The sequence below is a fragment of the Hypanus sabinus genome, chromosome 29, assembly GCF_030144855.1.
Source record: "Hypanus sabinus isolate sHypSab1 chromosome 29, sHypSab1.hap1, whole genome shotgun sequence".
Lineage (NCBI taxonomy): Eukaryota > Metazoa > Chordata > Chondrichthyes > Myliobatiformes > Dasyatidae > Hypanus > Hypanus sabinus.
In genome coordinates this window covers 3,844,847-3,866,866 of record NC_082734.1, presented here as the reverse complement: position 1 = coordinate 3,866,866, position 22,020 = coordinate 3,844,847, and the positions used below count along the sequence as shown (strand labels likewise).

At 48.8% G+C, this 22,020-nt stretch overlaps 1 protein-coding gene across 3 annotated transcripts in view; it reads left to right on the top strand.

Annotated features, from left to right (window-relative positions):
• Positions 1 to 22,020, top strand: part of LOC132382897 (caspase recruitment domain-containing protein 11-like) — a 61,943-nt gene that overhangs the window by 18,981 nt on the left and 20,942 nt on the right. For all 3 annotated transcript variants that reach the window (XR_009508489.1, XM_059953435.1, XM_059953434.1), the window contains exons 5-15: positions 615 to 794; positions 1,015 to 1,164; positions 1,762 to 1,887; positions 4,588 to 4,797; positions 8,210 to 8,335; positions 12,485 to 12,524; positions 16,466 to 16,497; positions 17,115 to 17,233; positions 17,599 to 17,651; positions 19,302 to 19,419; positions 20,162 to 20,300. Coding sequence is in view for 2 of the 3 variants with exons in the window: in XM_059953435.1 (XP_059809418.1) it covers positions 615 to 794; positions 1,015 to 1,164; positions 1,762 to 1,887; positions 4,588 to 4,797; positions 8,210 to 8,335; positions 12,485 to 12,524; positions 16,466 to 16,497; positions 17,115 to 17,233; positions 17,599 to 17,651; positions 19,302 to 19,419; positions 20,162 to 20,300 (1,293 nt within the window). In the remaining variant the exon portion in view is untranslated. The remainder of the gene's footprint in view (positions 1 to 614; positions 795 to 1,014; positions 1,165 to 1,761; positions 1,888 to 4,587; positions 4,798 to 8,209; positions 8,336 to 12,484; positions 12,525 to 16,465; positions 16,498 to 17,114; positions 17,234 to 17,598; positions 17,652 to 19,301; positions 19,420 to 20,161; positions 20,301 to 22,020) is intronic.

Genomic DNA, 22,020 nt, shown 5'->3' with positions numbered 1-22,020 from the left:
CAGCTTACTCTGTGCGAGTGGATTAACTTTGCAGCTCATAGTACGTTTCATGCATTGTTCTGTACTGCTGATGTAAAGCATACGTATATCAGTGATAACAAACCTGACTCTGATTCTGTTGTTTCAAATTCCGATTGTAATTGCGGTTCTGATTCCAATTCCCATTCCGATTCCGATTCCGATTCCGATTCTGATTCCAATTCCGATTGCGATTCCGATTCCAATTCCGATTCCCATTCCGATTCCAATTCCCATTCCGATTCCAATTCCACTTCCCATTCCCATTCCAATTCCCATTCCGATTCCGATTCCAATTCCGATTCCCATTCCCATTCCGATTCTGATTCTGATTCTGATTCCGATTCTGATTGCAATTCTGATTCCAATTCCGATTCCGATTCCAATTCCGATTCCCATTCCCATTCCGATTCCGATTCTGATTGCAATTCTGATTCCAATTCCGATTCCCATTCCCATTCCGATTCCGATTCCGATTCTGATTCCAATTCCGATTGCGATTCCGATCCTGTTCCGATTACATTGCTTGTGTCAGATTGAGAGCCAGGGCAGGTTGCACGAGATCAGCTTCTCGGTAACAACGGGCTGTCTTGCAGAACGACCAGATGAGGTGCAAGCTGGCGGGGATGGAGGAGGAGTGCCTGCTGGCCCGGAGGCTCTCCAGCAGGCTGCAAGAGGACATGGAGAGCATGCCCAGCAAGCAGAGCGTCAGCAAGCTGCAGCTCGACAACCAGCAGCTGCGCTCCACCATCCAGGAGCTGCAGCACATCCTGCAGGTAAACCGCTTGGGCGCACGGCACGGGTGGGCAGGGAGACTCGCCCTTCCTCGCAGTGCACAGCCGTAACGTGTGTGTGTGTGTGTGTGGGGGGGGGGGGGGAGGGGGCTGTTTCCTATAACATTCCTGATAAATGATTCCCTCATACATCCGTCAGTTCCTCAATTCTCCTGCTGTTCACTCAGACTGGGATGATTCACATTTTACTTCCTCCTGACAGACAAGGAACAATTTTCCCAGCATGGACAAGGCCTTCCTGGACATCATGGACCACGACCGGAGGGAAGCCCTCGAAGAGAGGCAGGCGTTGGTAGAGAAGATCCACAATATTAGCCTGGAGCTCCAGCAAGCTGAGAACCTCCGGGACAAGGTTGGTAGGCCTGGTCCGGATACTCAATAGATTCCCCCTCCGTTCCCTCGCGTTGGCTGTGGCTGGTTTCCGCGTCCACAGGGAGAGTCTGGTTCCACCCTATCGTCAACAGTATCTCAGTCGCCTGAGCCAGTGGGGGTATGAGCGGGGTGGGAATGATGAATTGACTGGGACCAGGGACCTGTTACCCTAGCAACACACACAACATGCCAGAGGAATTTAGCACGTCAAGCAATGTCTATGTAAATGAATAAACAGTTAGTGGTTCAGGCCAAGGACCTTCATGAGGACTGGAAAGAAAGGGGGAAGAAGCCAGAATGAAGGGGGGGGGGGGGTAGGAGGACAAGCTAGAAGATGGTAGGAGAAGCCAGGAGGGTGGGAAAGAGGGATGAAGTGCAAAACTGGGAGGTGACAGGTGGAAAAGGTAAAGGGCTGGAGAAAAGGGAATCTGATAAGAGAGATTGACACCACCTCACAGTGAGACCAGTTTTCTGAAGAGCCACTGTTTAGCGATACTGTGGCACCTAAAGACCAGCCACAGGTTACCTTCCCTAACTGAAGTCTGCGCAACACTAAAGGAATCTTATTTTGATCTAGCTCCTGAGGGAGAAGGAAGACCGGGGCCTCCAGTTCACACTGCTCACAAAGGAATGTCAAATGCAAAAACGGAGGCTTGAAACTGTTCTGCAGCAAATCGAAGAGGTTGAGAAGGAACGGGACCAGGTACAGTTCAAAGCCAGCAGCACAGGCCCTGAACCAGGGCAGATTCACTTTATTCACTCCTCTGTGAGCTTCCAGTGCACGTCCTTGAGGTTCCTAACACCCTCGTGTTCCTTGTTGTCTCCCAGACTCCTTGCGGGTCCTCAGACCTAAACGATCAGCTTCCTTCACTCACCACAACACTGAACTGATTCCACAACCTATTGACTCACTTTCAGGGACTCTACACCTCATGTTCTCTGTATTATTTATTTATTTATTTGTTTACTTGTTTATTACTTGGGTTTCTTTGTGTATTTTCAAAGTCTTTCTTCTCTTGCACATTAGGTCCCCAGTTTTTTCAGTGACTCTTTGTATCTACTGTGAATGCCCACAAGAAAATGAATCTCAGGGTTGTATATGGCGACCATAAGGCCATAAGATATAGGAGCAGAATTAGGCCATTCGGCCCATTGAGTGCGCTCTGCCATTTCAACATGGCTGATCCAATTGTCCTCTCAGCCCCAGTCTCCTGCCTTCTCCCCATATCCCTTCATGCTCAATAGGTTCAAAGGTACATTTAATGTCAGAGAATTGTATACAATATACATCCCGAAATGCTTTTTCTTTGCAAACATCCACAAAAACAGAGGAGTGCCCACAAAGAATGAATGGCAGTCAAATGTTAGAATGCCAAAGCCCCCCCCATCTCCCCCCTCCCATGCGTAACCAGCAGCAAAGCTACAACTCCCCCTCCCCACCAAAAAAAGCATCAGCAGCCCCCACCGAGCACTTGAGCGTGCAGCAAAGCGTCAGTAAAGACACAGACTTGCAGTACCCCAAAGACTGTTCGTTCACCCAGTATTCGACACACCACAGGCTCTCTCTCTTTAGGGGAAAAAGAGGTGGCCTCGTTTCACAGCGAGAGCGGAGACATAACAAACAATTCGCTGATTTATGGTGTTATAAGGCGGTTGCGTGGCTTTTTCCGAGCCCCGTGCCCAAAGAGCTGGGGTCTCCGGACACACGGCCGGCAGCCGGTTTGCTGCGCTGACGTTCCGCCTCCCACAACGCATCGGGCAATGGCGGCACCGGCCTCAAACCCAGAGCCTTGAAGATCCGGCACTGCTCTTCCTCGGCATATCGAAAAGCGGCCGGTCGTGAGGCTCCAAAAGTGGGTCCCATTTCCGCAAAGAACCAAAGTCTGCGTTTAACTGCAGCTCAGGGTTCAAAAGAAACTTGAAAAGGATGAGAAGAGATACCAAAGATAGAAATAGAGCTGTTTCCAAAGACGGAAGCAAAGGAATCGCCGTTGGGCGCCATTGTCCCCCTAAGCTCCTGACCAATCAAGTATCTAACGGCCTCGGCCTTAAATGTACTCAATGACTGGGCCCCCACAGGTGCCTGTGGCAGTGAATCACTCTCTGGCTAAAGAAATTTCTCCTCATCTCCACTCTAAAAGCCCCTCTATTCTGAGGCCGTGTTCTCTGGTTTTAGACTCTTCCACCATAGGAAACATGCTCTCCACATCCACTCGGACAAAGCCTTTCAACACTTAATAGGTCTCAATCTTCTAAATTCCAGTTAGAGACTCAGAGCCATTAAATGCTCCTCTATGACAAGCCCTTCAATCTCAGAATCATTTTCATGAACCTTCTTTGAACCCTCTCTAATGTCAGCACCTCCTTTCAAAGAAAAGGGGACAAAACTGCTCACAATGCTCCAAGTGGGACCTCACCAGTGATTTATAAAGCCTCCTTGCTTTTACAACTTACAGTCATTTCGAGATGTTTGAGCCATACTGCAGCCACCAAGCAACAAATTTTATGCCACATTCAAGATTCACAATTGTTTAATATCATTTCCTGTACACAGATGTAACGAGAACAAAATAATTGTTACTCCGTAACCGATGCAATACAAAAAAAATTGCAAGGAATACAATAATTTAAAAAGATTACAAAAAATATAAATACGTAAGATAGTTTACATACATAGATTGATTGTGTGTCCATAAACTGACGCTAGGCCGTACATAACATGACCAACAGGAAATAATAAAGTTATGGTGGAGTTAGGGTTAATCACTTGGGGAAGGGAATTGTGTATTGGAAATGAGTTAAACAAGAGAATAAAATAATTGTTACTCCGTATCCGATGCAACACAAAAAAAACACAGAAGACAAAGAGCACAACAATAATGATAAACACAAATACATAAGATAGTTTCTACAATTTTCTGCATTATATGTTTCTATGTAAAATGAATCCCAAGGTAGTACGTGGTTTCATATGCGTATTTTGGTAATAAACTCTACTTCGACATGATGCCACGGCTAGCCGACTATTGTGGCTCGGAGTGTGGGAATCTGGGGTATAATCCTGCTGTCTCGGCAAGGAGTTTGTACATCTTTTCCATGGAATGCGCGGTTTTTCCGCGGGTCCAACGGGTCATTGTAAATTATCCTGTGGTTGGGCTAGGGTTGTCGGGGTTGCTCGGCAGCGTGGCTGAAGGGGCCACTGAACTAATCTGTGTTGTGCCTCTAAATAAATAAACAGACTGTATGTCCACAAAGTGATGCTGGATTGTACATAAGGTGACTGGCAGGAAATAATCAAGTGCTGGTGGAGGTGTTGCTTGGGGAAAGGAACTGTTTTTGAGTGAAAATAAATATAATTCTGAATCTGAAGCCTTTCTCACTTGTGCAATGTCTCTGCCAACAGGCGTATAAAGCTCGGGACGAGGTGCACTCTGTCAACGCCCAGCTCCTGCTGGACAACAGCAGGTATCGGCGGGAGATCTGGGGAATGGAGGAGAAGTATGACCGGCTGCAGATGGAGCTGACCAGGAAGGAGGGAGAGGTGTTGGTCTTACAGTACCGGCTGATGGAGCAGAGATCAACCAGCGCCAGCCTGGACCTTCCAGACCTCTGTGTAATACCTTTACCTCAGTCCTTTAAAGACCAGAGGACAGCGGGTCATAATTAGGCCATTAAGTGTAAATAAGGGTGAAAGAATAAAGAGAAAATTTACGAAGATGTTGCTGGGTCTGGCGGACCTGAGTTATAAGGAAAGATCGAATAGGTTAGGACTTTATTCCTTGGAGCATAGAAGATTGAGAGGAGATTTGATAGAGGGATACAAAATTCTGTAAGTATAGATAGGGAAAATGCAAGCAGGCTTTTCCCACTGAGGTTGCGTTGGACTATAACTAGAGGTCATGGGTTAAGGGTGAAAGGTGCAAAGTTTAAGTTGAATGTGAAGGGAAAGCTCTTCTCTCAGAAGGTGGTGAGAGTGTGGAACAAGCTGCCAGCACAAGTGGTGCACATGAGCTCGATTTCAACATTTAAGAGAAGTTTGGATAGGTACATGGATGGTAGGGCGATGGTCCCGGTGCAGGTCAATGGGAGTAGGCAGTTTAAATGGTTCAGCATGGTCTAGATGGGCCAAAGGGCCTATTTCTGTGCTGTACTTTTCTATGACTCTTTGACTCTAAGCTGCTTTTCCCAGACAGCAGTGAATCTGTGGAATTCTCTGCCCTGGGAAGCAGTAGAGGTAGCCTCACTAAATATATTTAAGACACAGTGCGATAGATTTTCGCAGAGCAGGGGAATGAAGGGTGATGGGAAAAAGGTCGAGGGGCTGGTCAGCCTTGATATTATCGAATGATGGGGCAGGCTCAACAGGCAAGATGGCTGACTCCTGTTTCCATCTCTTGTGATCAAAACAAAAGAGATATACAATATGGGAGGCCATACAGTCAGTGGTGTCTGTGTGGACCTATTATTCCCAGCTCTACACTGGGCCCCCACTCCCCTCCCCTCCCATCACCACTCTCAGTCCCGATGTAAGGTCTTCACCAGAAACATTTCCTCCAGAGATTCGGTTCAAGCCGCTGAGTTCCGCCAGCAGTTTGGCTGTTATGCCAGATTCCAGCTGAGAAGGGGTCATCTTTCTCCCTGGAAAACCTGCCAAGTGCAGCCTGAAGCAATCTGTGATGTGAAAAACGATCTAGTGCTTTCCCAGCACTTAGGATGAATAAATTCTTCTCTGGCTTCCATCCGGGTACAGGTATCAATGTTAGCTGACTTTTCGATGTCAAACTCCGCCATCTCCATCGCTGATGAAGAATTTTCCGCTCAGGTTCCCCCTAAACAGTTCAGCTTTCACCCCAGACCCATGACCTACTGATGCACCATCAATAACTCTCGGAGACGGGAGGTGAACGATAGGCTTTTATTAGCAGCAAAAGGGAGCACGGCATCTCGGAGACTGAGGGAGGAGTCTTTATACAGGGGTCAGTGGGAGGAGCCATAGGAGCAGTCAGCAGTGTCCAGACAGGTATACATAGTTCACCACACCTCTCGTTCTAGTCTCGCCCAGCTCAGTGGAAAATCAGGTGTAGTGTAATCCTGCTGAAGGGTCTCGGCCCAGTGCTCTTTTCCGTAGATGCTGCCTGGCCTGCTGAGCTCCTCCAGGATTTTGTGTGTGTTGCTGAGTGGGAATTGTATTTACCCTCTCTATACCCCTCATGTGCATGTGCCTGATGTAAACTGTACCAGTTTACGGTTACTATTCTATAGATTTGTTGAGTATGCGTGCAGAAAAAGAAACTCAGGGTTGTGTGTGATGACCTGTATGTACTCTGATGAATTTTACTTTCAACTTTGTACCTCCATCAAATCTCCACTCATTCTCCTGCGCTCCAGGGAATGAAGTCCGAACCATTCACTATAACTCAGTCCTCAAGTCCCAGCAACGTCATTGTGAATTTTCTCTGTATTCTTTCGCTCTCATTATGTGACTAGAACTGCACATAGTACTCCACCTTCGGCCTCGCCTGTCCTCTGCCGGTGCTCTGCCTGTTCAATTTCAAAATATCCGCGGCTGGTGCATCGGTAATGAAATATCTGACTGGCCTGGGACAGGACGGTTAGATTCCAGAGGCGGGTTTTAATTGGGGGTGGGGGGGGGGATGGCTCGCCAAACCACAGAGGCTGGAAGATTGGCTTTGCACAGCAGAACCACTGGACAAGGGTTCGGAGGCCTGGCGTCCCACACCACCAGGTTCAGGAACAGCCACTTCCCTTCAACCATTTTGTTTTTGAGCAAACTGGCAAAGTTCAAAGTACATTTATTATCAATGAGTATATACTATATACAGTGCTGATTTGTTTCCCCGCAAGCAGACACAAAAGAACTAGAAACTCAATACAATCCATCAACAAAACCTCACACAACAAAGACCATCAAACACAAATTGCGGAAACAATAAAAAATAAACAAATATCACACAGAACACGAAGAACAGAGTCTGCAAAAGTGAGCCCACAGCCGGGGAGCTAGTTCAGTGTCACAGCAGGTCCTGGGGCCCGCTGGCTGTAGGCCAGAGCCTCAGTACTAGTTCAGTGTCACAGCCAGTCCTGGGGCCCGTTGGATGTAGGCCACAGCCGGGGAGCTAGTTCAGTGTCACAGACAGTCCTGGGGCCCGTTGGCTGTAGGCCAGAGCCTCAGTATTAGTCAGTGTCACAGCCAGTCCTGGGGCCCGTTGGATGTAGGCCACAGCCGGGGAGCTAGTTCAGTGTTACAGCCAGTCCTGGGGCCCGTTGGCTGTAGGCCAGAACCTCAGTATTAGTCAGTGTCACAGACAGTCCTGGGGCCTGTTGGCTGTAGGCCAGAGCCTCAGTACTAGTTCAGTGTCACAGCCAGTCCTGGGGCCCGTTGGCTGTAGGCCAGAGCCGGGGAGCTAGTTCAGTGTCACAGCCAGTCCTGGGGCTCGTTGGCTGCAGGCCAGAGCCGGGGAGCTAGTTCAGTGTCACAGCCAGTCCTGGGGCCCGTTGGCTGTAGGCCAGAGCCGGGGAGCTAGTTCAGTGTCACAGCCAGTCCAGAAGCCTGATGTCTGCAGGCCACAGCCATGGAGACAGTTCAGCTCGGAGGTGAATGAAGCCACAGTGTAGCAACTCTTTGATCGCGTTGCACCAAAATCCTTTTGTTGTGTTTGCATTGTAGAAGTGTGTACAATTTCTGGTTTTCTTGTAAATGCAGCTTATCTGATGCAGCTGCAAGAAAGTTTTTCATTGCACCTGTGCATACGTGGACTTGTGCTTTGGCAATAACTTTCACATTGATGGTGTTTCACACCCCCCCAACAGTACTGAGCTACTCTGGGAATGGGCGGGGGGGGGTGGAGAGGGGGCATGAGCCCTGCTGGATCTGTTCAAAGTTCTAAGTGAATTTTATTAACAAAGTACATATATGCCACCATATACAACCCTGAGTTTCATTTTCTTGTGGGCATACTCAGCAAATCTATAGAATAGTGACTGTAACGGTTCTCTCCATCCAGCTAACGCCCGGTCCGACGAGCAGCAGTCTCGAGCCCACCGGCTTTGCCGAGGAATGGAGCAGCGTGGATCCTAAAGAAGGCAGGAGCCTCCCCGCATCCAACCTCAGCAGGCGGAATTGCGTCAAGGTACGGAGTTACCGAGTGTGGGAAGGGGGGGGGGGATCCATTACCTCTCGACCTCGAGTCATCCGTCCCTTCGCAGTATCAGCTCTCTACACAACGAGCGTCCAGACGCTCTCTTCCCAATCGCAGGGGACTTCAATCATCAACTTTTACCCAAGTTCCACCACAAGTCACCACAGCCATTAGGGGATAAACGGACTGGGCTCACACTCAACGTTTTAGGAATGGCTTCTTCTCCTCCGCCATTAGATTTCTGAATGGACAATGAACCCGTGAACGGTACTGTACCTCAGTAATTCTTTTGGTCTCATTTTGCACTACTCAGTTGCTTTAATTCTCTTCTGCACATATATTATAATTTATCTCGCGACTGCCCGTTCAGTGCTGGTGCTTAGAGCAGCAGTGAAGTTACGAAGGTCCTCCAGCTCTGACGGCGTTCTGGTGTTCCTTCATCCTGTCACTAGCTCGGTTTCACTGCTGTCCGTCACGTAAGTCCCGGGTCGAGACTTACCTGTTTGACCTGTTTGGCACGGGTGACCCCACCAAGAGCCAGAGCATAAAGCCCTGAATCCAGCCAACATGGCTCTTCGGGTCACGGAGGCACGCAAACCTCCAAACCCTACAATGAGGCAGTGGTCCTCTTGGAGGTGATACAATTTACACATTTTTTATCAGTACTTTGCAGTTTATAGTTTTATTCTGCATTGCGATGTACCACTGATATAGAGCAACAAATTTCACAGCATATCAGAGACATTAATTCTGATTCTGATCATATTTATGTGAACAGACACATTGCTTGCCAAAGCCACCCCACGCCCACATGGTGACCTCGCCACCCCACGCCCTCATCTTGACCTCGCCACCCCATGCCCCCATCTTGACCTCGCCACCCCACGCCCTCATGGTGACCTCGCCACCCCACGCCCTCATGGTGACCTCGCCACCCCACGCCCTCATCTTGACCTCGCCACCCCACGCCCTCATGGTGACCTCGTCACCCCACGCCCTCATCTTGACCTCGCCACCCCATGCCCCCATCTTGACCTCGCCACCCCACGCCCTCATGGTGACCTCGCCACCCCACACCCTCATGGTGACCTCGCCACCCCACGCCCTCATGGTGACCTCACCACCCCACACCCTCATGGTGACCTCGCCACCCCACGCCCTCATGGTGACCTCGTCACCCCACGCCCTCATCTTGACCTCGTCACCCCACGCCCTCATGGTGACCTCGTCACCCCACGCCCTTATCTTGACCTCGCCACCCCATGCCCCCATCGTGACCTCTTCACCCCACGCCCCCATCATGACCACGTCACCCCATGTCCTCATGGTGACCTCACCACCCCACGTCCTCATGGTGACCTCGCCACCCCACGCCCTCATGGTGACCTCGCCACCCCACGCCCTCATGGTGACCTCACCACCCCACGCCCTCATGGTGACCTCGCCACCCCACACCCTTATCTTGACCTCGCCACCCCACGCCCTTATCTTGACCTCGCCACCCCACGCCCTCATGGTGACCTCGCCACCCCACACCCCCACCTTGACCTCACTGACCACAATGTTAATCCCAGCATGAAGACATCTGCTGAAAATGTCAGTCATTTCCCTGGAGTCATAGAAAGATAGAAAATTACAGCACAGAAACAGAAGCCCTTCAGCCCATCTAGTCCTTGGCCTGCACTGGGACCATGCCCTCCATAACCCTCCCACACACATACCTATCCAAACTTCTATTAAATGTTGAAATCGAGCTGGCAGCTCATTCCACACTCACACGGCCCTCTGAGAAGATGGTAATCTTGAACTTCCTTCGTATTCAGGAGATCCATTGATCCTCTCTCTGTTGGTTCCGTGTCTGTCGTACCTCTGGGGTACAGTTCCGAATATTTGTAGTCCTCCGCATTTGGAGATCTCTCTGCATCTCAGTCCTTCCCTCCCCCTCACCCATGGCTGCTCCTCGGCATGGTAGCATAACGCTTTAGAGTGCAAACGATTGGGTTTCAATCCCTCCCGGTCTGTCAGGAGTTCGCATGTTCCCCCTGTGGGTTTCCCTCCAAGTTTCCTCCCACACTCCAAAGGTGTCCATTTGTGGGCGTGGTATGTTGGCACCAGAAATATGGTGGAATGTGTGAGCTACCCCCGGCATATCCCTGGACTATGTTGGCCTTTGACACAAAACACATATTTCACTGTGTATTCGATAAATAAAGCTAATATTTTTACTGTATATCCCTGTCTCCCTCCAGTCCTCCTCCCCACTCCATCTCCAGATCTCACAGTTTCTTTCTCACTCAAGGGATCTAACGATTCCCCCCTCCACAGGGAAGAGTGTCTGTATTCCCTCTAGGGTGCCATTCCAAAGATTCACAGCCATCCCCGTGAGGAAATTTCTCCACATCTCAGTCCTCACTGGCCCATCAGTGCTGGGAGTGAGACCTGTGAGGGCTGGACTTCCCAGAAATGGCCAGGCCCACTCAGATCCCCAGTGAAGGACAGAGACTCTCTCCTGTGGAGTGTTACGCTGGCTGCTGTACTACTCTGCAGCCATGTTAATGAGGGACCTTCTCACAGGCTCTTGCCATGGATTATAGTGAACACAAGTAACAGGTACTTAGAGTTGTAAAGGCAACTTTTGGCACATTGGCCTTCAAAGATCGAAGTACTGAGTACAGGAGACGGGATGCTGGAATTGTATAAGACATTGGTGAGGCCTAATTTGGAGTATTGTGTGCTCTTTTGAAAGAGTACGGAGAAAATGTACCAGGATGTTGCCGGGTCTGAAGGACCCAAGTTATCAGGGAAGATTGAACAGGTTAGGACTTTATTCCTTGGAACGTAGCAGGTTGAGAGGAGATTTGACAGAGGTATACAAAATTATGAGGGGTATAGATAGGGTAAATGCAAGGAGGTTTTTTTCCACTGAGGTTGGGTGGGACTAGAGGTCATGAGTTAAGGGTGAAAGGTGAAAAGTTTAAGGGGAACATGAGGGGAAACTTCTTCACTCTGAGGGCTGTGAGAGTGCAGAATGAACAGCCAGCACAAGTGGTGCTTGCGAGCTCGATTTCAATGTTTAATAGAAGTTTGGATAGGTAACTGAATAGGAGGAGTATGGCGGGCCCTGGTGGTGGTGCAGGTCAACAGGAGTAGGCAGTTTAAACGGTTCAGCATGCACTAGATGGGCCAAAGGGCCTGTTCTGTACTTTTCTATGACAAGCTGCCAGAGAATTGTGAAACTTGCCGGCTGAAGGAGACAGAGTTGAGAAGATGCAGCAGAAATCCTAGACTTGGAACTTTGTCGTCACTGATTAACTGCCAACGTACACTCTTTCCTCAGCCGCACTTTATTTACTCGTGCACAGGGAGGACAGCCTGGCCCCTGTTCTGAAGTCTGAACAAAGAAGTGCCATTCTTACACAGAAATTGACCAGTTGTACACGGATACTGACCAATTGGTAACCCGGGTCCCTGCCACCAAACCTTTCTGAAGTTTGAACAAAGAAATGTAATTTTTATACAGAAATTGTACATGAAAACTGATCCAGTGGAAACTTTGTGCACTTCTGAATCGCCACTGTTTGCATGTTTAAATCACAGTGCATATTGCTGCTGTTAATAACTAATTAAATCTGCATGTCGAAGGTCAATAATACTCGAGAATTATAGGATTATCCCTTAGTTTGCAACTTTATCTTGCCTTGATCTGCTCGGTAACCGTGGTTCCCAGGCCGTACAGAAAGGCTGTACAAGAATTAGGCTTTGGAGGGCAAAGTTCAGCCTGGATGACTGTACTCCGTCAGCACTCTGTGTTTGTCAGCTTATCATCTTACCTGTTGCTTCTGTGACTTTGCAATCAGAGGCAGGCCGGCCAAAGCATTGGCACTCTGTCCCGTTAGCACCCCATTTTGACCGCAGTCTCCATAATTACAGTGCGGCAGCCGGCAGGGGACGGGGCTGCAGGCGGACCGCGGTCAGGAGCCTGACCCGCTGAAGTAGGATAGGTGTGTCCAACTGGGTTCACTGAAGAGGACACAACTAGGAGTGGGTTCACCTACCCGACTGCCGGCCCACGTGGGTGGTGAGGAACATCGGAACATTTGACCATCCCTCTGTCTAATCCTGCCCTTCCTTTCCTTCCAGAGACAGGAATTCTCGTCAGTCCAAATGCCGGAGTTTCCAGGTGAGTCTTTGATCGTCAGCGGCCACACGATGTGGTGCGTTTGCGTTAGGACTGAATCGCTGTCAATACACTATCTATTCAATATCGGTACATCTCATTATACTAAGATGAACAGGGATTGTCAGTAAAACTAATCCAAAGTGTCACAGACAGAATGCGGAGGAGCTCAGCAGCTCAGGCAGCGTCTGTGGAAATGAACAGAGTCCTGATGCGGCCTCCTCAATGTCAGTTACTTCCGTCGTAAATTGGGGGACCATCTCATCAAGCTCCTCCATTCAATCCAACACAAACGGGAATTCCCTGCGGCTAAACAGCTTAATTCCCATTCCCATTCCTGTTCTGTCATGTCAGCCCATTGCCTCCATTTGTACCAAGATGAGGCCGTCTTCACCGTGGAAGAGCCACAACTTAATCCCACCAGGGCAACCTCCAACCTGATCGCATGAATATCGATTTCTCCTTCCAGAAAACAAATCCCCCCCCCCACCTCCTCTATTCACCACTCTGACCTTTTACCTCTTCTCACCTGCCTATCACTTCACCCTGGGTTCCCTCCTCCTTCCCTTTCTCCCACAGTCCACTCTCCTCTCCTATCAGATTCTTTCTTCCCCGGCTCTTGACCTTTCCCACCCACCTTCCAGCCAGCCTCCTTCTCCTCCCCCCACTTTTCTATTCTGGCATCTTCCCCCTTCCTTCTCAGTCCCCGATGAAGAGTCTCGGCCCGAAACATCGACTGCTTATTCATTACCATAGATGCTGCCCGACTTGCTGAGTTCCTCCAGAATTCTGTGTGTTTCTCTGAATTTCCAGCAACTGCAGACTTTATAATACACAATGTGACTTTGAAGCGGTAATTGTTGTAATGAGATAATGTTGCAACTCCACGAAACTGTGGTCAGACCACATTTGGAATATTGTGTTCAGTTCCGGTCATCCCGTTATAGGAAGGATGTGGAGCTTTAGAGAGGGTGCAGTGGAGATTTACTGGGATGCTGCCTGGATTAGAGAGCTTTCCTTCAAGTCAAGGTCAAAGTAAAGTTTATTTTCTAAGTATGTACGTATGTGTGTCATGTGCCACCTGGAGTTTCATTTTCGGAAGGAATTTACAAGAAAATAAAGAAATACAATAGAATTTATGGATATTATACTTCTACATCAACAATGACAGACAAGCAATCAATGTGCAAAAGAAGACAAAATTGTGCAAATAAAGTAATAAATAACACTGAGAACATGGGATGCAGGGTCCTTGAAAGTTCAGAGTTTTATTGCTGAGCTACAGATCGAAGTTTCAGCCCTTAGAGCTGCACCACCCAGCAATTCCCAATTCAATCCCAGCCAGGACGATTCACGATGATTAATTAACCTACCAACCGGTACGTCTTTGGACTGTGGGAGGAGACCGGAACACCCGGAGGAAACCCATGCGGTCACAGGGAGAACATACAAACTCCTTACAGGCAGTGACGGGAATTGAACTGGAGTCGTCTGTGCTGACCGCTGCACTACCATGCCGCCCTGCAGTGAGTGAAGTTATCCGCACTGGTTCGGGAGCCTGATGGTTGTAGGATTCCTGGATCTGGGGAGCCTTATGAAAATAGGTTGAATATTTTCCTGCACGAATTGAAAGCTCTCTCGTAACAACTTCACCTTAGAAGAGGTAGCGTGGTTTTACCGTGTTGTTGTCTATTTTCCTATCGAGAACCATCAGTGAATGTTCGAAATGCTCAGCCCAGACAGGCATATCCTCTGAATTTTCTTTCAAAGTTTTCCCCTTTCCAGTGCTGGATTCAGGAAGCTGCTTTCCACTTCTTAAGGATTGTGACATAATAACAACTATTTCCCTCTAAGATCCGACAAATAAAAGTAAAAAATTCAAATTTTAAACTGGGGAGAAGGAAGAATTAATCGCAGCCACACAAAATGAGTGTCACTCCATTGGGCAGTAGGCGGAGACTTTTTCCCAGGGCAGAAATGGCTAATATAAGGGGGCATCATGCTAAGGTGATTGGAAAGAAGTATAGATGGGTTGTTGGTGAGTGTGTGGAACGCACTGCCAGGGAGTGGGGTAGAGGCAGACACATTACTGGCAGTTAAGAAACTCTTGGATGGGCACATGGACGAAAGAAAAATGGAGGACTGTGCAGGAGGGAAGGGTTAAATTGATCTCAGAGTAGGTAAAAAGGTCAGCAAAAGATCCTGGGCTGAAGGGCCTGTATTCTTCTATTTTCGATGAATGAGCCCAGTCATTGATGTGACGAGACATTAAGGCACAATCTGTGATTTAAAGAAAGCCTTGCATTTCTGTATCACCACCCACATCCATTTTCAGAGGCCCTTTTATTTACAGAAATTTACATATGTTTATTCACTAATGAAATACATACGATAAATCAGGGGTTCACTAAACTATTTGCAACTGCAAATTAAAATTTGATTTCTATTATCTACAAAGCATACAAGCCCCTGTGGTGGCCCACTGTTCTTGGAATTCCTTCATAGACACTGCGTGCTCCTTCTCCAAGGGCACTCAGGCACAGACGTAGCCCCGGAGGAGGGGCAGGCAGTCTGCTTGGGCAAAGCCCTCAATCGCCCGGCACCTGCACCCGTGATTTGTTCCAGAGGCCCCTTGCCACAACTGGAAACGCAGCAGTCAAATTGTGCATGGCAAGATCCCACACAGTGTTGCGAGAGTGATCAGGTATCTTGGAACTACGAAAGAGGGGCAAATACTTTTCCAATATTGTCTCAACGTCTTTTGTACCTTCCTGAGATATCCCCAACCTTCCCTCCACTGCCCCCCTTGCGATACAAGATCCCCACAGACAGGTTTGAGCCCACAACCCCACAGATTCAAAGGTCATAATGAGCTACACCAGGAAATTGACACATTGCATGCAACTCCCACCTGAGTGAAGTCTCCATCGAGGTCAGTGGTGTCGTTTTAAGAGGGAAACACAACTAGCGTTCCTTCAGCTCTGACGGGGGTTTTGGATTAAGTGTGATCCCGTGTTTGCCTGGACCCTGACAGGCTGGAAAGCTATTTCGAGTTTCCACAGAAATCCCGAGAATCTAGAGAAATTCCGTAGGAGGGTCAACTCAGAGAAAGCTGGTCTTACTGAAACCACAGCATGGGCCAACAGAGCTAACTCAGGCTGGAACAGAACGTTGTGCAGCAGATAAAGCAAGTTAGTGATGCAGAGGGCAGCTTGGGCTGAAAATCACACTGGCTACAGGAAAGCAGGTTCCATCACCAAGACACTCACCACCCACGCCACGCTCACTTCTCACAGCTGTCATCAGGAAGTGCGTAGAGAAACCTTCAGTACCATACCATCATGTTGAAGAACAGTTTTACCCTTCAACCGTCAGGCGTGGAAAATTTCACTCACTCCCACAGTGAACTGATTCCACAATCTATGGACTTGTTCTTAAGGACTCCTCAACTCTGTTCTTCATAATCTTTGTTTTTTTTTCCCCCTTTTTTTGCATTTACAGTTTGATGTCTTTTGCACGTTGGTTGTTTCCCAGTCTGTGTAGTTTTTCATTGATTCCATTGTGGTTCTTTGTATCTATTGTGAATGCCCACAAGAAAATGAATCTCGGGGTAGTGTATGATGACATATATGTACTTTGGTAATAAACCTATTTTGAACTTTGAACATTTTAGAGTTCCTGTTCACGTAGAAAATGCTGGAGGAACTCGACAGGTCAGTCAGCATCTACAGAGAGGTATAAACACTCAATTTTTGGACCAAGTTCCTTCATCATGTTTATTCCCCTCCATAGATGCTGCCTGACCTGCTGGGTTTTCCCAGCAATTTGTGTGTGTTGCTCTGGATTTCCAGTAGCTGCAGAATCGTGTGTGTTTATGAACTGCTGTTCACTGAGCAGGCTAATTGCATTGCCACAGCAGTGATTTCTGTTGTTCTGATTCACAGAGAGTGAATGTGGTGAAGAAACGCCTGCGATGGTATGTCTCTTCTGATTTTAGCATGCAACCGCTTTGCGGGTTCACCTTTGCCACTTCATCTTGACTTCCTCCTTAATACTTGCCGTTGCCCTCCCTCCTCATTGTCTACCTGCACTTCATGTTTTCCTGTAACTAGTGGACAAAGCACTGGGGAGGGTCACCTCACTCTGGTGTTTCTCCTTCACTCTCCTCTCCTATCAGATCCCTTCTTCTTCAGCCTTTTATCTCTTCCACCTATCACCTCCCAGCTTCTCACTTCATCCCACCTACCCACCTTCCCCCTCACCTGGCTTCACCTATCCCCTGCCAGCTTGAACACCTTCCCCTCCTCCCCACCTTCTTATTCCGGCTTCCTTGCCCTTTCCTTTCCAGACTCAGAACAAAACATGGACTGTTAATTCATCTCCATAGATGCTGCGTGACCTGCTGTGTTCCTTTAGCATTTTGTGTGTGACCCATTTGTGCTTTTATTAATAACTCCGGACTCCTGGGATCCAGGAGAGGCGGGCAGAACCCTTTCCTTCACTTCTCTAACTCCAGATAACCAAATTGCCATTTAAAGTGGACATGGTAGAATGGGCTTACACTGTTTGTCCCTTCTCCATTCTCTGTTGCAGGAAGTCCTCTGGCTAGACATCGAAAATGAGCAGAACATCAACAGGTTCTCGATGATTCCCTTCCCACCTTGCAAGTCCTCTTTGATGCGACGCGTTAGAGACGAGGAACTCAGCAGCAGGTGACGCAGTAACTGCGACGTGGCAAACGTACAGTCAAAGCTCGTCCGCATCGGAGGCGCAGGTCCCAGCTCAGGTCAACCCCCAGACTCTTGATACAGATGCCACCCCGCTCCCCAAATCTAAGGGTCCTTCGGTATTCATTGGGCCACAGCCTGGGATCTCTGTGTTGAGTTTGCTTGAGTTGAGTAAATTCACCAATCCAGTTTAGATATGGTGTCAAAGGGCTTGGCTTTTTCATTGGTTGGACTCAGTTAGTAGGTCATGATAATAGTCTCTTCATTAAAAGTTCAAAGTTTTGCCCCACGTTCTTCATCCAGCTTTCCCAATGAGATCTTGTTCACCGTCCGCTTTTCTTTTCACCCAGGTTTGAATTCGGGCCCCTCCGGAGTTCAAAGGATTTTGGCAACAGTTGTCCAGGTACCTGCCTGCAGAAATGTCTGAACATCCCAGGGGGGTGGGTGGGGTGGAGAGGGTAGGGAACTGCGAACTCTGGAGTAGGAGCTGAAAATCCTCATCAACTGCCCTCGTTCTGCACCTACCACCGTTCCCTTTGGGGTTGATTTCAGCCTGAAACCCCGTGAAGGTGATGAACAACTGCCGTACCTCCCATTTCAGTGCCATTGTTCCGTTATCATAATCATATCTATTATCACTCATTTATAAAGCGTCACGGTAGTGTAGTGGTTAGCACAACGCGTTGCTGTACCAGCGACCCGGGTTCAATTTCCACCGCTGCCTGTAAGGAGTTCGTACATTCTCCCTGTGACTGCGTGGGTTTCCTCTCAAAGTCCAAAGATGTAGGTTAATTGGTCATTGTAATGGTCGTGTGATCAGACTGGGGTTAAATCAGGGGATGCTGGGCGGTGCAGATCGAAAGACTGGAAGGGCTTTTATATATATCTATATCTACCTTGAAATGTATTGGTTTGTGGCAGTGGTCGAGAAGCAGAATCTCTCTTTTTCCATTCACTATCTGGTTCCTCTCTTAACCCTTCTCTTGTCTGCACCTGTTCATCACCTCCCTCTGGGTCCCCTCCTCGTTCCCTTTCTCCGATGGTCCACTTTCCTCTCCTATCAGACTCCTCCTTCTCCAGCCCTTTTCCTCTCCCACCTCCCACCTCCCAACATCTCACTTTATCCCTCTCTCCCCCACCCACCCACCTGGTCTCACCTGTCAACTTACACTTGGTACTCCCCTCCGCACTCTCGTTCTGGCTTCTCCCCCACCCTCCTTCCCAGCCTGAAATATCGACTGTCACTCCTCTCCATCGATGCTATCTGACCTGCTGAGTTCCTCCAGCGTTGTCAGTGTGGTACACAGGAGATGCATCTGTCTGTGGTAACCCCTTCACTCTCCACCTTTGCTTCAAACCCATCACCTCCTCCATTATTTTGCCTCCTGTAATTGTCCTGACGAAGGGTCTCGGCCTGAAACGTCGACAGTGCTTCTCCCTATAGATGCTGCCTGGCCTGCTGTGTTCCACCAGCATTCTGTGTGTGTTGTTTGAATTTCCAGCATCTGCAGATTTCTTCGTCATCTTTTTCTCCTTCTTTCACATTTATCAGTGAAGTCAGCAGCGTGTGGCCTTTGCCCAGGCTCTCCCTTCTTTACAGCCTATCCTTTGGTCACCTTCCCTAAAGAGCTTTCCTCTGGGCCACCCCGGGATGGGCAGCACTGTGGCGCAGCGGGTAGAGTGACGTCCCCCAGTTCGATCCTGGTGTGTGAGTGTGTGTCTGTGTGTGTGTGTGTTTGTGTGTTTGTGTGTGTGTGTGAGAGTGTGTGTGTGTTTGTGTGTGTCTGTGTGTGTGTGTGTGTGTGTGTGTGTGTGTGTGTTTGTGTGTGTGTGTGTGACTGTGTGTGTGTGTGTGTGTGTGTGACTGTGTGTGTGTGTGTTTGTGTGTGTCTGTGTGTGTGTGTGTGTGTGTGTGTGTGTGTGTGTTTGTGTGTGTGTGTGTGAGATAGAGTGAGTGAGTGAGTGCGTGTATATATAGTTTGCCAAATATCATGAGGAAATGCTTCAAGTGTGTTCATTGGCACAATGAAAGCCTGAGCTGTTTTGTCTGCAGATCAAATTCAAAACCTGTGCTTATCGTTCACTGCTGGCTCAGAGAGGAATCCCTTGTCCCCATGTTCGACATTACTGGCCAGCGATTCGAACAGCGTCAGAGCCGACACTGACAGGAGGTAACTCACAGACTCCGATCCAGCCTTCGCACGCCCTCAGCCTCACCAATACTGCGCACTCCCCCTCTGTCCTTCACTTCGACCATCATCCTCTTCACCCCTCCATCCTCCAGCCCTCAAACACCTTCCATTCCTCCATCCATCACCCATCCCTCTACCTGTCACCATCACCCTCTGCCCCTCCATCAGTCCACAGCTCACCCACTTCCACCAAACAGCCCTCCTGCTCCAAGCCTAACCCTAACCCTCTGCCCAACTCTCTAGCCCCTCCACTGATCAACCACCTTCATGACATTCCTCAACTCACCTGAACCTCAATGACTCCCTCCAATCCTCCACACCTCTAACCTTCAACCACCTCCTCCAGCCATCTGCCCTTCATCCTCCAACCTCTCTACCTGTCACTGTCACCCCTCACCCTCTACCCCTCCTCCCCTCACCCTCCACCCCTCACCCTCTACCCCTCCTCCCCTCACCCTCCAACCCTCACCTACCCCTCCGCCCATCACCCCTCACCCTCTACCCCTCCACCCATTATGCCTCACCCGCTACCCCTCCGCCCATCACCCCTCACCCGCTACCCCTCCGCCCATCACCCCTCACCCGCTACCCCTCCGCCCATCATCCCTCACCCGCTACCCCTCCGCCCATCACCCCTCACCCGCTACCCCTCCGCCCATCACCCCTCACCCTCTACCCCTCCGCCCATTACGCCTGGTTACAGGCTTTGCTCTTGGTGCAGGACACAGTCTCTGTCGTTGTCTTTGCCGGACCTCAGCAACGTCAAGCATGAGCGTGATCGCGTCCTCAGGGAGCTCGAGGGTGATGCAGCCACCATCTTGGACAGCCCTGAGCCGGAGCAGCACTACAAACTACTGGGGGTGAGTCAGATCTTCAGGGTTCTGATGTTTCAACAAGTCGAGAAGGAGGCGCAAAACGTGCTGCTTCATGATCATTGACAGAAAAAGGGACTGAAAGTGCTAGAGTGCTAACTGCGAAGGGAAAGCTGAGATTCAAATTTCGCCTGGCAGAGAGCAACTATACTTATACCACACAGGTGAGGAAAATTTCATTCAAATTTATAAATAAACATTAACCAATTGGAAAAGTAGCAAGTTAAGACCATAAGATAGAGGAGCAGAATGAGGCCATTTGGCCCATCGAGTCTGCTCCACCATTTCATCATGGCTGATCCATTTCCCTCTTGGCCCCAATCTCCTGCCTTCACCCCGTATCCCTTCATGCCCTGACTAATCAAGAATCTATCAACCTATGTTTTGAATGTACCCAAAGACTTGGCCTCCACAGCTGCTTGCAGAAACAAATTCCACAGATTAACTACTCCCTGGCTAAAGAAATCCCTCCTCATCACCTTCCTAAATGGATGTCGCCCTATTCTGAGGCTGTGAGCTCTGGTCCTAGATGCCCCTACTTCGTATAGGAAATATCCTCTCCACATCCACTTTATCGAGGCCTTTCAACATTCAATAGGTTTCAATGAGATCCCCCTCGTTCTTCTAAACTCCAGCAAGTAGCCATCAACCACTCCTCATATGACGAGACTTTCAACCCCAAAATCATTTTCGTGAGCCTCCTTTGAACCCTCTCCAATGTCAGCACATCCTTTCTTAGATAAGGGGCCAATGAGAAAACACTTATTCAAGTGATGCAGAACAAAGAGCTTCCAGAGTTTTCCAGAATTATACTTTGCTTAGCCACCAGGGGCATATTAAAACTGTTATACATATAAGAACTACTTAAAATACAAGCAGATAATTAATTGTAAAGCTGCAAAGAAAATAACAATTAAACAGTCGAATATAAGAATTAAATAGTCAGATTCAACAGTGCCAGGGTCTCAGTGCCCATCTGTCCCTATGTTGGTCAACTATACCCGAGCCTCTACTTGTTAGTGTTGGACAATAAATGCTAGTGTTGCCAGTGTCTCCCAGGTAATGATGACAATAATGATAATGATTGACTTTATTTTTCACAAGAATATCTACACATCCACCAATAACAGGACTGGAACTGCCCAATCATCCACCAATGACAGGACTGGCACTGCCCAATCATCCACCAATGACAGGACTGGCTCTGCCCAATCATCCACCAATGACAGGACTGGCTCTGCCCAATCATCCACCAATGACAGGACTGGCACTGCCCAATCATCCACCAATGACAGGACTGGAACTGCCCAATCATCCACCAATGACAGGACTGGCTCTGCCCAATCATCCACCAATGACAGGACTGGAACTGTCTAATCATCCACCAATGACAGGACTGGCTCTGCCCAATCATCCACCAATGACAGGACTGGCTCTGCCCAATCATCCACCAATGACAGGACTGGAACTGTCTAATCATCCACCAATGACAGGACTGGCTCTGCCCAATCATCCACCAATGACAGGACTGGAACTGTCTAATCATCCACCAATGACAGGACTGGAACTGTCTAATCATCCACCAATGACAGGACTGGCACTGTCTAATCATCCACCAATGACAGGACTGGAACTGTCTAATCTTCCACCAATGACAGGACTGGAACTGCCCAATCATCCACCAATGACAGGACTGGAACTGTCTAAT